The sequence below is a fragment of the Vulpes vulpes genome, chromosome 6 (assembly GCF_048418805.1).
Source record: "Vulpes vulpes isolate BD-2025 chromosome 6, VulVul3, whole genome shotgun sequence".
Classification (NCBI taxonomy): domain Eukaryota; kingdom Metazoa; phylum Chordata; class Mammalia; order Carnivora; family Canidae; genus Vulpes; species Vulpes vulpes.
This window is the reverse complement of record NC_132785.1, coordinates 104,519,681-104,536,379: the sequence shown is the minus strand read 5'-3', so window position 1 is coordinate 104,536,379 and position 16,699 is coordinate 104,519,681. Positions and strand designations below refer to the sequence as shown.

Sequence of the window (16,699 nt, the reverse complement as noted above, 5' to 3'; positions counted from 1 at the left end):
TGGGATTTGACAAGGTATTTGTATGCGAACACTGCTAGGGAATGGAATTTTAAAATATCAGCATTTTAGTCTGAAGTAATGGTAGTGGCAATAAGAGGGAATAGGGGACAGTCTGATTTTGTGGGAAGTAAAAGGCTTTGGATATCTTGAATTGAGGTGTAACAGAACATTCCAGTACAGGAACCCAGCAGGAACCTGGCAAGTCCAGCAGTAGAAATAAGGATAAAAATGTGGGAGCTGTCTTACAGAGTACAGTTGTAATTGTGAAATATCACCGTGGGAGAGAAGATAAGGGGACAGAGAGACTATAGACATTGAGGAATGCTTACTTAAGGAAGAAGAGGAAGAGGAATCAAGAAAGGAATCCCTCAAGAACTAAGAGAGCTAAATATTAAAAAGCTGAGACCAGAGAGAATTGCAAAAGGCAGGAGGTCTGAAGACTGGGAAAGGGCTGTAGGATTTAGTGATTGGAAGTCAATGCTGACCCACAGGACAGAATATTCTTTCCTGCCACCTCATATATCACAGCAGTACCAGGGAATAGAGTGAATGAACTGCGGAGGAAGTAGAGGCCAATGCTTTCAAATAGCTCTTTGAACAAGTTTTGCAATGAAAGGAAGAAGACAGAAGATGGGAAGAAGGTGATCGTGGGTTCCAAGAAACATCTGTATTTCTTCTTTACAGACGAGAATAGTTTTAGTTGAGAAAGAGCAGAGGGCAATAATAATGAAGGAATCAAGAGAAGCAAGTGATCACTTAAGTTCTTTAGAAGGCTGGAAGGAATGTGTACTAGTGGGTGGTTTAGCCTCTGTAAAGGAAATGGATCCTAATTCAGAAACAAGGACAAAGCAGCAGTGAGAAGCTCTCAAGAAACTTTGAAAGGGAAGGAGAAAACATGGAGAGAGTGTGAGAAGTTAACAGTATTCTCAAAAAAAGATAAAGCAGGGGCACCTGGGTGGCTCACACTTAGGTGGCAGTTGAGCATCTGCCTTCAGCTTAGGGCATGGTCCTGGAGTCCTGGGATCGAGTCCCATATTGGGCTCCTTGCATGGAGCCTGCTTCTTTCTCTGCCTTTCTCTCTGCCTCTATGTGTGTCATGAATAAGTAAATGAAATCTTAAAAAAAAAAAAAAAGATAAGGCAGGGATCCCTGGGTGGCGCAGCAGTTTGGCGCCTGCCTTTGGCCCAGGGAGCGATCCTGGAGACCCGGGATCGAATCCCACATCGGGCTCCCGGTGCATGGAGCCTGCTTCTCCCTCTGCCTCTCTCTCTCTCTCTCTCTCTCTCTCTCTCTCTTTCTCTCTCCGTGATTATCATAAATAAATAAAAATTAAAAAAAAAAAGATAAGGTAAAGGAATCTGGAGAGAGGAGATAGGATCAGAGTTAGGGTTTAATGACTGGAAAGGTCTGGAATAGCTGCTGCTGGGAATTCATTAGACAGTTCACCAGGTGAGTAGAGAGGGCATAAAGATGGAAGTGTCAGCCAGCATGGATGGATCTGTGCTGGAAGGTGTGTGTGTGTGTGTGTGTGTGTGTGTGTGTGTGTGTGTATTTTTCCCCAGGAATATTAAACTCAGTGATGATAAGGAAAACAAATGCAGTGTGTTGTGCAGGACTGGAAAGATGGAAGAAAATCATAGGGACAAGGGATTATAATAGTTAACCAAGTGCTTTGTTGAAATAACAGCAAGAACTCTTAGATGGGTAAGGATGCTGCAAGTAAAGTCTAAAACGGTTAAAGATTTTGATGAGGATAATGAGCAGATTCAGTAGAGAAATAGAAAGTATGAAGTGCGTAGAAATTCTGATCAGTTTTCTAAGAGTTTGAGATATTGGAGCTGAAGCATGCCTAATGTTGAAGTCAAAGGCTTATGCCAGTTGGTAACTAAAGTGGAATAGGACAGGAAACTATTAATTTGGGAAGTTAGACAATCTATAATGCCAAAGTGTTGTTAGATTAATTCACCAAGGACATTGGCAGGAGATTGGAGGAACAATATGAACCTCTTGGAGAAGGAAAACAGTAACAAGGAAGATCAGAGGCTTGAATTAGTCAATGGCTTGAGTTTCAGCTAAGAATAGTTTGTGAGTCAAGGTTGAAGAATAATAGTGCAGAAGGAACAGTAAATTGCAGGGGCACTGTACCTTTACTTCTGGTATTTAAAAACACTAGGCCTAGCTCCTACACTTACTATGACTTTGGGTGAATTATCTACCTTGCTAAGCTTCAGTTTCTTCATATGTGAAAACAAGATAAAAATGGTGTCTACCTAACCAAAAAAAAAATGGTGTCTACCTCATAGGATTATTGTGAGAACTACATTAAACAGTATATATAAAGCATTCAGCACAGAACCTAACAAGTAAAACCATTAGGTGTTCTTGCTGCTGTTGATGACATTGATGTGTACAAGAGATGTGTAGATCTTGCATAAGGTGGGCTATGCTGTGTCAGTACAGCATAGAGTAGATATCACTTATGGACAGTCACTCCTAACACTAAAGAGTATTAACATCACTGGTCATCTCTCCCCTCTAAATGGTAGAACTGACCTACCCTTAAAAATTTTTTAGGAGTTTGTTTCATCAAAGAAATTTTGTATGATTAGTAAATTGGAAGAGAATGGGAGTATCCATGGAATCAAGGGAAGTTGTCCACAATGGGACAAGACCAACAGAATGGGCCTCATCAAGAAAATTGTTTCATAGTTATATTACTAGAGTTTCATAAAGTTATATTTCTAGAGTTGAAGCTGGCAATGCCAAGGATTAGGAATGTAAAGGATCGGATGGTAACCCAGAAGACCATGTTAGCTATAGGGAAGCAGGCTGATGCTCATGGAAGACACACAAGTACAGTAACAGAGACCCAAATGTCAAAATGAGACAGGCAGCAGGAGCTAAGGTGAAGGAGAAACTACTTTTTTTTTTTTAACCTTGGTGTTTTTCAGAGGGCCCAGGGAACCTCAGCTCTAGGAAAACCGCTTTGAAAGTGAAAAAGTTACTCAGCTCTACATAACCTGACCCATTCTCCTAGCCCTTGGAATTAGCTCTCTAGTTTTTAAATGTTTAGTCACATGAATGTAAATCTTTGACTTACAATTCTACCTCTCAACTACTTGCTGTTTTTGACAGGTAAATGGCCAAGACCTAAGGAACTTGCTGCACCAGGATGCTGTAGACCTCTTTCGTAATGCAGGCTATGCTGTGTCCCTAAGAGTGCAGCACAGGGTAGGTGTTATTTGCAGCCAGCAAGCTGGCACCAAGCTTTTGTGTCATTCTTGGGAATAAAGCATATAGTATAATGTTCAGTAGTGCATTTGCTTTTTTTTTTTTTTTTTTTTCTTATTTCATTCTCATTCTTGGGGAACTTGTCTGGCACTGGCCTGGGTCTTCAGGGACTTCTGCTTATCATGAAAGGAAATTCAAACAGTCTGCTTGCAGCCTAGATCCTAGCTTCCAGACAATATGCTTTAAGCGTAAAGCTTGACAACCAAATTAAAATAAATGGGGAGAAAATACAACCAGAATCAATTTCATTTTTCAGCAGGGAAGGCAACCTGTATGCCCTTGAACATACTAATGAAGCTTGAAGTGTGGAGGTGGTGGGTTTTCTGATAGCCTCTGTGTGCTTTTCCTGATCACCACCAGGAACCCTTTTCTTGTCAACTTGGTGACCCTCTTGACCAAAGCTCTAGTGCTCAAAGAGGAGCTCCAGGAAAAAGAAAATTGAATTCAGAATTGAGTCATAGTCGCACCTCTCCCTGCATCCACTTCTTAGTTCCTAGTGTTAAATAATTTGGATGATGGGGAGAGAAGCCAGGGAGAACTAATTCCTCCCATGGCACTAAGGACTTCAGGGTACATTTACCACACATGCTCAATGTGCTGTCTTAAATGATGCTGTCTTTGCCCCACTCAGCTCTTGAGTGAGGCTTCAAAGGCTGAGGAAGAGTTTGACAGGAGAGGTTACAAAGTGGAAGGGGGTAGGCATGAAAGATACCAGGGTTGCAAGCAGAATCTGTGTGATGAATTAGAAAACAGGTCGATAGGAAACAATATTGGTAATCAGCTGCTTCTGCCTTAGCTCTTCTGTTTCTAAAGCATGGAAGACTTTATGCAATAGGTAAAGGCAAGTAAGGAATGTAGGTATACACTTTAGGTATGATGAGAGTTCTTTTTGAAGAAATGTGGAAAATGATTTCCAAAGTTCACATTTTTTGGAAACATCCACAAATGACTCCTAATAAAACATAGTAACTCCTAATAAAACTCTGGTCAGAAAATTGGCCTAGCCCTAAAAACCACATCTTACTATTGAGCATGCCCTCGGGACATCTGAACAGTAAGTGAAAAATACAGCGGTAGGCTAGAGGATAGAAAAGCTAAGTCTACAGCATCGTCTTTTAGATGGAAGGAACATGGGTTGTAAAGAGGTTATATTGAACTGAAACAAGATGGTACCATAACTGTTGCAAGTTAGCTATTAGAAGTTAATATGAAGAGTAGCGCCTGGGGGGCTCAGTTAGTTAAGCATCTGACTCTTGGTTTTAGCTCAGGTCATGATCAAGGTCATGGAATTGATTCCTGCATCGGGATCCACGCTGGGCAGGAAGCCTGCTTAGGATTCTCTCTCTCCTTCTACCCCCCACCCCATTCACTTACTCACTAAAAAAAAAAGTTAATATGAAGAAATGCCACCAGCTTCAAAAGGGAATGCTTAGGCAATGGAAAATGATGTTTCCTCTTTATCTGTGTGCAGTATTAGAAAATAGAGATGAAGGACATGACCCTATATCAGGAGGGAGTGGGTGCCTTTTGGGAATTGCAAAGTATTTCCAGAAATGGCACTGTACTTGTGTTAACATTGTTCAGATATGCCCTTATTGCTTTCCGATGACTGGCAGTCTTTCTAAGTAAACATTTCTAGGAAGGTCGGCACCCCTTGCCCCCACCCACTAATTTCAGGGTTCCCTACAGGATCAATAGGTTTCATCTTGTATCTTCATTTTCCTAATATGATACACAGAGAGCTTGGTTGAGGCAGTAGAAAAACAGAAAGAGGTTATCTGCTCTCCCTTGGGTCCCTTTGGGTCAGTATCGCACAGCAAGGTTAAATGCTTCCCCATCAGACTTCTTTCCAAAGAATTGACACTGATGCATCAATTTAGAACAAACCGAGAGGACTCCTGCCAGGTAGTGCTTGGAGGTGACAGCTTTGGGTGGTCTAGACCCAGGTAATGGGTCAAGCTGGACCCCTTGGTTGGGGTAAATACACATTGGTGACTAGAGTTAACGTTTTTTTCTCCCTTCCAGGTACAAGTGCAGAACGGGCCTCTAGGACATCGAAGTGAAGGGGAGCCAAGTGGCATCCCCATAGCTCTGGTGCTGGTGCCAGTGTTTGCCCTCACCGTGATAGCAGCCTGGGCCTTCATGAAATACCGGCAGCAACTTTGAAAAGCTTAGTCTCTTCCAGTGCTCCCAATAGAAGACACATTTCTCTCTCCCTCTCACCTTCGTCCCCTGCCATTCTCCCATATCCTTCCCTCTCTCTGCACAGCCAACACATCATTGACAGAGACTGCTACCCAAACAGGACCTCGCTATCCCAAATCTCCACATCCTCATATCTCATGGGAGAGTGAAGGCATTGTTTGAAAGAAGACTGAAGAAAAGACCTGCCTAGAACAAATGGGGAGTTACATATTTTGCTAGGACCACCAATAGAAGTTCAGCTATAACCCAAAGAGGGAACAGTCCAGTCTTCCCATCAGCACGGGTGATACCTTTCTCTTAGCTGGCATGCCTCAAAGGCCAGCTATGTGATACAAGAGAAGAGAGGATTTTTCTTCTTAATGATCTTCTTTGGGAAGTTTTTGTGGCCTTTATTTAATTTCTATCTACATACTTGGGTGCCTATATGAAATACAGGATAATGACAGCATTTTTACTTTTTTTAAAAAAGCAAGTGCGTGTGCACACATACATCCATACATGACAGTATGATAGTAATGCCTTATGGAGAATTAAAAAGGTGGAAAGCTGCTCTGTGGTTTCAGGTTTCTGATATAAGGGAAGTTCTTAATGGAAGAATTTGATATATAGCAGGAGTGAGAGAGTAAGCCTTGAAAGAGGATGGCCAATCTGAGTCATTTTAAAAAAAGAAAAGAAAAACCGAAGCAACTAATTAAAAATTTTAGAAACATATTTCTTATACTAGCTATGCTTCGGAAGTGGAAGTAAAATGCCATAATCCAGCTTTGTGAAGTCCATCTGTTCCCCAAACTTTGAAATTTAGAGAGATAAATCTTACCGGTTTTCTGGGGCTTCCTAGTCACTTTTCTGATACCTCATAGTCCTAGTAAAGGATCAGCTAGAAAACTGTGGTCAGAGCTTTGGTGATGCGGCCAAACCAACCCAGTGAAAAAAAACTAGAAGACAAAAGGGTAATTCCAGGGTAGCCCCTGAACCCTCTCAGGCCATCTAACAGACTTTTTGGTTTCTAGTAATAGGCAAATTGAGAGCAGGAGCTGCTCTTTGGCAGGATGCACATGAAATCAGCTCTGCTTCTGATTCAGTTGAGAGGGTTTGGATTGCAGGGGTTTGTTGAATGGCTCTAAACACCGGCTTTGGCTTCTAATGAGTAAACCGTTTTTGCAGGGAAGAAGAAAAGAGGTTTTATTGTTTTTGTGGGTAGGGAAGTTTGGTGGATGTTTCGTGGGGAAACCTTGAGAGAAGGATATGTTTGAATGGATGCTCAGGATGCCCACGGATATTAATGAGGTGGGAACCACATTTTGTTCATGTGATATCAAACATTGGTTTTAAAGCACTAAGGAGAGCTAAACCAAGGCTAATTCTCTGGCTTTAAAAAAATAATTTCCGTCCTCCAAGCATACTGGCCAGACTATAGCCCTTACATAATCCTGGCAAGAGTATGAAAACTTTCCCTGAGGCAATCATTTGTGTCCAATTTTCAGCATGGATAATCCAGTAAGTTTTAGAGCTGCTGCTTGGACACCAGCTTTGTTAAGGCACTTTTACAAAGAAGATCACATTTATATTGTGAATAGCAAAAGGGAATGGTTACTGAGATTCAAGACACATGAGAAAATTCCATGGAGGAAGAGGACAAATTAAGGACCCTAGAGGAGCTCAGGGTCTAGTTAAGAGATTTCATTAATAGATGAGTAAAAGAATATTATCAGGTTGAGTGACAGTCAAAAACAATAAGAAATGGGAAAAAATCAGAATACGACGTAGCAACAGAGAGCAGACAGCCATCCTATTTTTCTATTCAGGAATTCCAAAAAAGAAAGCTGTCACATATGGGATCAGGCCAGAGCAGAAAGGGAAGGCTTATAAAAATAACCCTCGTAAGACTGGTACAGGGAGAAACTTGCTTTAAACAATCCTGATAGGACTGAGGCCTTAGACCCCAAGTATTCAGTATCTTCCAGCCTCACTTAGCTGCCCCTGTAGGTCAGCAACACACAGTATTCCAGGTCTCACCTCAGCGCTGCTGTGGGGACACAAGCCCTGCCCCTCCCTGCATCTGGAGACTTGTGCAGCAGTTTCTGCAGTGTACTTGTTTCCCTCCCAGGATTCATCTCAGGGTTTGGACATTAACTCCTGAGAGGACCTTGAGATACTCAGAATGAAGCAAATGGCAAGCAGGGGGGAAAGCTATCTAGTTTTTTTATTTGTTGGTAGATGTAAATAGAACGTACCCTTATCTCTTTGTTGGTAGAAGTTTTACTTTGTTTAATAATAGGGATTCTTATGCACTTTAATAATTTAGATTTTCTTTGGAATTAAATAGCATTTAAAGATCCATGATTAAAGTTTTTAGGCAAGTATGCTATTCAGTTTTTATTTCTGATTCTTTAAGAAACTATTGTCCTAGATGAGATATCAGAGTCCATTGTAGGTCATTAAAAAGATTCATGATCTTTATAGATTGAATCTAAGTTTCTTTTTCACTTTATAGATTTTATCAAATATTCCTGCTACCTAAATTACTATGTTCAAAGTTTTGAAGATTGAAAGTAATTTTAAGACAATATGCTGAAAACACTTCTCTGTATTTATCATCTTCTATGATACCTATGATTTTGATAAGACATTGTTTGCTTCAGTTGTCTCTCTTTTCCTTCCAAGTTTTAATATGTGTTATTGATTTAACTTAATTACTCATGCCATCTAGCCATGTGTGATGGAAAAAGGAAATTAATATTTGATACTGCATTTTGTGGCAGGTAGTCTACTAATCACAGTGGGTACACTATTTGTTCATGACTCACCACTCTGAGATCTAAGTATTGTTGAAAAGACACTAAAGAAAAGAGAATAAATTACTTTCCCTAAGATTACAGATAGGTTAATGATAGAATCAGGATATAACTTAGGACTTCAGGTGCCACAGTCAATGATATTTCTCACTGGCAGCAGCTCTCAACAAAAGCATCAGCATCACTGAGGAACTTGTTAGAAAAGCAAATTCTTGGGCTTCACCCCAGACCTACTGAATCACACTGCGTACAGCACCCAGCAGTCTGTTTTAGCAATACCTCCAGGTGACTGATTCACGGTAAAGTTTGGGAATCACTGCTCTATGCCAATAGTTGTCCCCTTTTTCTCAGGTTAGAATCATCTGAATAGCTTATAAAATTCTGGTTGCCAGACAGCACATAGACCATTCAAATAAAATCTCTGGGGATGGGACTCAGGCAGCAGTGAAATCAAGTTCATCATGTGATTCCACTATGCAATGTCACCAAACAATGCCCTGTGGCATTTAAATTACTAAATAAAAACTTTTAAAAATAAATTATCAAATCATATACAGGCATGCCCTCCAAGGTAAAATGAGAATTTCACTTGGGCCTTTTAAGAGCCCAGCTCTCTGAGTTTCTGCCCAAGTATAGATGTGGAATAAGAAGTGGAGCATTCTACGGCTTATTTGCTAAGGACTGGCCAGCAAAATGTATTAGTTTTTCAGTTTGTGCATCTATTAAATTAGAACCCAATCAAAGAACATTGGAGCTAGGGACGCCTAGGTGGCTTAGCAGTTGAGTATCTGCCTTTGCCTCTGGAATTCCAGGATCGAATCCTGCATCGGGCTCCTGCATGGAAGCATGCTTCTCCCCTCTGCCTGTGTCTCTGCCTCTCTTTGTATGTCTCATGAATAAGTAAATAAAATCTTTAAAAAAATATTGGAGCTAAAAGGGAATGAGAAAGATTCTGGATGAGTCTATCTTAGAGATGAAAAGTCAAAGCTCAAAGAGGTAAACTATTATCAAAGACTCAGTCTGTTACAGAGGTGCCCTTTCTGTCTCCTATTTATATCATGAATGTATCCACTACATGAACATAGATGAAATTATCCTTTTTATCTCCATTCACTTCTATATTTTCTCTTTGGGCCTTGAATAATGACTGGGGATTGCAAACTCATGCAGAACTGGGAGATTCCACAGTATAACCTCCGAAAGCCCTAATGTAAAATTCAATCACATGAGTTCTGTGACTAGTTCTAGAGAAGTGTATTTTTTGATGTTGGACATTGTTTTTATTGTGGAAACAGCAATTTAAACAGTATTTTTAAAGAAATGGAACAACATTAACAGGCTGTCAAGTATGGGCGGTGAGGGGAAGTGGCATTCATGTAATTTCATGTGGAGCCAATAAAGATTTTATTCTAGTCCATTTTAGTCCATTTATCTTTGGACAGATGAGGGTAAAATTTTTCCTTCAGTGCCTGAGTGCCTACTATGTACTAGTTGCTGAAGATACAGAGATGAATAAGCTCTAGTCACTAAGCTGAAATAGCTCATTATCTGAATGTGGAGGTTTATTAGTGTTCTCGATGTAAAGTATTTTGCTAACACCATCTAGAAGATAAGTTACAAAGCTCTCAACCTCTTACATATGATAGGTTTAGAGTTGGCTACTATCCTGAAAGAAGCCCCTTTTTCTGTTTCTCTTTGATCTATAAGCAGATCTTTTGAGACCATCACTCACATCCAAAAGGGCAATTGTGATCAAAAGAAAGACAGTATTTTAAGGAATTCTATTCTGATCAGAACCAGGTTCTTAACTGGTTCTATGAGCCATAGTTGCCTGATATCAGGACCAGGAATCTGGCCTGATATTGATATTTATATACACACACATACTATAAAGTACTTGATGTGCTTGGCTGATGCCCTTGGTACTGTAACAACCTATATTGTAAAAAAAAAAAAAAAAAAAAAAAAAAAAAAAAAAAGTTGTAGTGTCTAAAGGAGTTCTACAAATGCTAGATCCTGTTTCTAATACCAACTTATGCATTTACATTTGTTTTCAAATTTCCTTCGTTTTCTCATCAGTGCTCTAGTCTCCAATCCTTCTTAGACTTCTAATTTTTCCCTGGGCATCAATTCTGGGGTTACACAGAAAATGATTCTTTTTTTGACAGATACCAATATATATAGACAGTAAGAAGCTTTGCACTCTGTCCTCATAAAGGACAGGCCTTAAGAATGCAAATGCTTCCAGAAGCCTTCATACAACTAGCAAAAGAAGTTAGTATAAGCCCTATGACCATGCAGTCAGAAGGAAAAGGTTCTGATATTCATGAAATGGCAAATTTCTTTAAGGTACAGTAAAACTACCTATATAATAGTCCCCAAAAAGAACCTAATAGAGGAGAAATAAAATTTTGTATGGGGATGAGGATATAGGAAACACATACTCTTTTCTTCTGTTTCTTTTTAAGTAGGCTAATGCGGGGCTTGAACTCACGACCCTGAGATCAAGACCTCAGCTGAAATCTAGAGTCAGACACTCAATCAACTGAGCCAGCCAGGCACCCCAGGAAACAACTGTTTAACCTTGGTCTGGTTACAGGTAGAGTACAAGTATAAGGAAATTTAACAGCATCATTACAGGAGTCAGTGCTTGTCTTGGCTAGAACAAAGTGAATGACAGGCTGCTGAGATCGGGAAAGTATAAAACGGTTTTCTTTATCTCAGCATTATTTTAGCATTTTTAAAAAGATCTTATTCATTTTGAGAGAGCATGAGCAAGGGGGAGAGGGAGAAGCAGACTCCCCAGTGAGCAGGGAGCCCAATGCAGGGTTTGACACAGGGCATGATCCTAGGACCCTGAGATCATGACCTGAACTGAAGGCAGATGCTTAACCAACTGAGCCACCCAGGTGCACCCGGAAACTTATTTTAGATTTTAAATAAATTTGGTTTTTCTGTGGATGTGCTAAGTAGAGGTTAATTCTTTTAGATAAGAAGTGTAAGACCATAAAGTATCTGTCAAAGGGATACTTTATCCTTTCTCTTCACATCCTATTTTCTACTCCTTTTTTCTACTATCCTTTGTAAAGGGAGCTTGTGCTGTGATGGATGTTGAGAAATAAGTAAAATATATCTTATTTCCGCTTTTGTTAAACCTTGCCCAATCTACTCACCCTGCTGTTGCTAGAAAGACTATAGTTTTTCACTGGAGTTTGGAAAATTAGTTCTGGCTTGACTCAGGATGAATTTTTCCCCTATATCACAGCCAAGAGCCTAGTCTTTCTTTTTCTTCTTTTTTAAGATTTTATTTATTCATGAGAGAGACAAAGAGAGAGAGAGAGAAGCAGGCTCCAAGCAGGGAGCCCGATGTGGGACTCCATTTCAGGACCTCAGGACTACGCCCTAAGCCCTAGGCCAAAGGCAGGCACTCAACCGCTGAGCCACCCAGGCGTCCTGAGCCTAGTCCTTCTTAATGGCAAATTTCCAATTTCCTCAGTAATTGGTATGTTTCACTTTTAAATGATCCTTTATGTTTTATCAAAAAAACATCAATTTCTATAGCTGTCTAATGCATTGTAATAGAACTTGAAATTTTTTTTGTAATCTTTTTTACTTTCTTCTAGATCTGTTTCTGTTTTCTGTCTCATTCCTAACAGATTTAAATATTTTTTCCTTAATCTATGAGTTGACTCTTTCTAATAACCAGCTTTTGGTTTTATATTAATCCACTCTTCTGGTTTTCTTCTCCATTTCTTTTATTATAGCTTTTTTTTTTTTATGATAGTCACACAGAGAGATAGAGAGAGAGAGAGAGAGAGAGAGAGAGAGAGAGAGAGGCAGAGGGAGAAGCAGGCTCCATGCACCGGGAGCCCAACGTGGGATTCGATTCCGGGTCTCCAGGATCGCGCCCTGGGCCAAAGGCAGACGCTAAACCGCTGCGCCACCCAGGGATCCCTTTTATTATAGCTTTTATTTTGACTAATCCTCTATAATTTCATTCATTTTGGAGGGGTTCTTTTTCTTTACAAGTCAAATGTTTATTTTCTATCATCTAAAATCATAGGTTTTTTTCCTTTTTATTGATTGCCATGAAACTTATAGTTTTTAGTTTGGTATCTTTCATGGTTTGGGGATTATTCAAAATGGTGTTATTGATAATGTTATAGGAAATCTTAAACGTTCTTATTACAGGAGGAAATATTCTGTAACTGTGTGAGGTGATGGATCTTAACTAAATTTACTCTGGTGATGATTCACAATTTGTACCTTAATCAAATCATTATGGCATACACATTAATTAATTAATTAATTAAGCATCTGCCTTCTGCTCAGGTTATGATCTCAAGGTCCTGGAACTGAGCTCAGTGGAGAGTCTGCTTGTCCCTTTTCCCCCTCCCCTCTGCTAGTACACACACTCTCTCTGCAACAGATAAATAAAATCTTTAAAAATATCTTATGCACTGTTATATCTCAATTATATATCAATAAAACTAGAAAAATTTGAATTTGTAGAAGTGTTACTTGATTTTGCAATGGTTACTTTAGGAAGTAGATTAGCTTTTGAGGTGTCAAGTTCTAGTTTTATTGGGTTTGCATGTTTTGATTTATAGGAAACTTTATATGTACAATGATTTTTAACTTTTTTTAAAGATTTATTTATTTTTTTTAGAAAGAGAGAGAGAGAGAACACATGTGAGCGGGGCAGGGACAGAGGGAGATAAAGAGAGCGGATCTCAAGCAAACTCCTCACTGAGCCCAGAGTTGGATACAAGGCTCAATTCCACAACCCTGAGATCATGACCTGAGCCAAAATCTAGAGTCAGTCACTCAACTGACTGAGCCACCCAAAGTGCCCCTACACAGCTGTTTTTCAAACATAAATTTCAATAGATAAAATCCTATTTCACAAAAGCACACATTTGCCTACTTAGTTAACTGACAATATTTAGAAAGTTTTCAAATAGGCTTTAGTCTCATGGCCATTGGAAGATTAGAGTTTTCCTGATTTGCTCTACATGATGAAATTTGTTGTAATCCACTAATACTGCACTTTGAGACACTGCAGTTAACTTTAAATTTCATCAATATTTTGGTTTCATTAATCTACAGAGGAGATCTCTAACACTCGTACAGGAGAGTTACCTTGGAGTCTCTCCATGGTGTTACTGAGTAGGTTTTTGTTTGGTTTTGGGATCACTACTCAGAAAGTCTTCACTGTATAGCATGTTATGGGAAGCTCTTGTCACCTTTCCTGTTGCCATTTCATTTGTTTTTTTTTCCCCAGAAATTATGCATTGTGGTTTAGGACTACAAAGGAAGTCATGGAAGACAGAAATGTATTAGACATGGTCCCATTCATCCCATAGCTTATATTCCATAAGAAGTAATAAGATAAATGCTGCAATAATTCTAAAACTATAATGTTAATGATCACTATCATAAGAGAAATGTGCATGAAGGGAGAAACAATTGATTTCCTAGCTGAATAATGTCCAAAGCTTACTTTTAACTGATTTGATTGGACTGAATTAGAAACTGAGTAGCCAACTCTTAGCCACTCTAGTTCTAGCCATAGAAATTAGATAGAATGGAGGGAAGGACCCAAAACAAGAAGAGGAAAAGGAAGAAAGGAATGGAAAGAAAGAAAAGAAAGTGAAAAAGAAATCTCTGTGGCATGTTGACTTTGAGGTGTAAGAAACCATTTATGCTGTTGGAAATGTACCAGAAGTAATCCACACCATGATAAAATTTGATGCCAAAGCAAGAGTTGAGTTTACCTAGGGAAAGAGGATAGAGCCTGAGGAACAAGGACAGAGCAGTATTTCTCACAGTGTAGTCCCCAGACCAGCAGCAGCAGATGAAAACTTGTTAGAAAAGCCTATTTTTGGGATCCCTGGGTGGCTCGGCGGTTTAGTGCCTGCCTCTGGCCCAGGGCGTGATCCTGGAGTCCTGGGATTGAGTCCCACATCAGGCTCCCTGCATGGAGCCTGCTTCTCCCTCTGCCTGTGTCTCTGCCTCTCTCTCTCTCTCTCTCATGAATGAATGAATGAATGAATAAATAAATAAATAAATAAATAAATAAATAAATAAAATCTTTAAAAAAAAAAAAAAAGGAAGAAGGAAAAGCCTATTTTCAAGCCATCCAAGCCATCCCAGAGCTATTGAATCAGAAACTGGGGAGGGGGCCCAGCAATCTGTGTTTTGATAGTGTCCTTGGGATTGTGTGCACACTACACTTTGAGAGTCTCTGGAACAGACAGAAAACCAGCGGAGGGCTAAGGACTCCAACTTAAGGTGTGTAAGGCTAAGGCACACAAGCCTCAAAGTTGGAGAGGATCCACGAGAACCAAACATCCACAGAAACCACAGGAGGAGATTTCAAGAACGAGGTAGTTAATATCATCAATTGTTACAGACATCTGGTTCAAGCTGGGGCATTTGTACTCTTACAAAGTTTTGACCTTATGCAAATCTCTTAACCTTTCTGAGCCTCAATTTGCTCACCTGTAAAATGGGTCTGGAATCATGCTCTTCTAAACCTTATAAGGTTTTTTTTTTTTTTGAGTGAATCAGCTTAGATACTAGATGTTAATTATGAAACCAAAGATTCATGAAGTAACCAATCTTTCTACACCCATAGCCCTTAAATGTGGCCACAGTTCTAAAACCTAACCTTAGTGCTAAAGCTCTCAAGACTGGTAATTTTGATAAGAATGCTCCTATATACTTGCATGAGTTAAGTGATGATATAGCAGATGTTGTAGGATAATATAACTTTCTTAGATAATAAAAACATACCAGTCCTAAAGGACTAGCATGGGTGGTGGAGATGTCTTGTTTTTTGGATATACATTTTTATAGCCTCTCACTTCAAAGTATGACAGTTAAGATGGCTGAGTCAACATTGTGACTGTGATTTGAGTTATATTTCTGAGAAGGCAACAGAGCCTATACTGATGAATAATTTTGTGTTTTCTGTAAGAATTATAAAAATGATGACAAATATCACATACTCTGATTTAACAGAGAAACTGAGGTACAGTAGTAGTGCTTAAGGTGAGCACTAAGCATAGACAATAGAGCTTATCACTTATATAATATTATTTGTTAGGCATTTAAATTCCTCACTGCTTGTGGAGCACCTCAGTTGGCTTAGCATCAGACTCTAGATTTCAGCTCAGGTCATGATCGTTAGATCTTGAGATCAAGCCCCAAGTCAGCCAAGATCTGCTTTTCCCTCTCCCTCTGCTCCTCCCCCTACTTGTGCTCTCTATCTCTAAAATAAATGAAATCTTTAAAAAAATAAATTCCTCACTGCTCCAAATTTTGTCCGCTGACAATCTTCCAGCTGCTCCTTCAGGGCTACCTCAAGTTTCTCAATAAATGCTTTTTAAAATATTTATTTATTTATTTATTTATTTATTTATTTATTTAAAGAGAGAGCAAGCCCAAGTATATGAGCTAGCCCGAGTACAGGATCCTGAGCCTGAGCTTGTACACAAGCAGAGGGGGATGGAAAGAATCTCAAACGGACTCCTGCTCTGCAGCAAATCTGACATGGACCTCAATCTCCCTGAGATCATGACCTGAGCGGAAACCAAGTATCAGTTGCGTAACTGACCGAACCACCCAGGTGCCCAATACATGCTTATTTAAATGATTGAGCAAATGAGAGACTGAAGACCTGTATTTACCTAAATTGAATATATTTTTTTCAATCTTTTGGGTTTTTTTCCTAAGATTTCACCTATCCATTCATGAGAAATGCAGAGAGAGAGAGAGAGAGAGAGAGAGAGGCAGAGACACAGGCAGAGGGAGAAGCAGGCTCCATGCAAGGAGCCCGATGTGGGACTCAATCCTGGGTCCCCAGGATCACATCCTGGGCTGAAGGCAGCGCTAAACTGCTGAGCCACCGGGGCTGCCCTGAATATATGTTTTATCCAGAAAGGGTACAGATCATTAGCTACAGCATTACCTAGAATATATGTATATGACTTAATCCATTATTAACACAGCTGAATGTAGGGCTTTATTGGTGTCAGGTCTGGTAGGGTGATGTTTTCATGTAGTGAAAAAGTAGGAAAAGGCCTGGACTTTAGATCAGTGCCCTTACATCTAGGATCAGAGGGAAAGTGGGAGAAATAATACTTACCTAACCAGGATGCTCTATGAATTCTGAACTATCAAAAAGAAGTGAATGAAGAAAGGAGGCAAAACCATGTGCAAATCTGGCATACTTCACACTATATTGTCTAATTTAAAATCCTATGGCCCTACATGGTTCCTTCTCTGCAGAGAGATGAAGTAAACAAATATACAACAAAAAGCAACAAATAATTCAAAATAAAGTACAAAATATCACATTCAAGGAGACTCTATTCATAAGCCATAGCAACACTGTTTATATG

General features: G+C 39.6%; 1 protein-coding gene across 1 annotated transcript in view; it reads left to right on the top strand.

Moving 5' to 3' along the window:
- The window catches only part of SYNJ2BP (synaptojanin 2 binding protein), a 38,325-nt gene extending 28,617 nt beyond the window's left edge, over positions 1-9,708 (top strand). Inside the window, exons 3-4 of the mRNA XM_026008491.2 lie at positions 3,136-3,231; positions 5,317-9,708. Coding sequence (XP_025864276.1) covers positions 3,136-3,231; positions 5,317-5,457 — 237 coding nt within the window. The 3' untranslated portion in view covers positions 5,458-9,708. The remainder of the gene's footprint in view (positions 1-3,135; positions 3,232-5,316) is intronic.
- Positions 9,709-16,699: the final 6,991 nt, after the last annotated feature.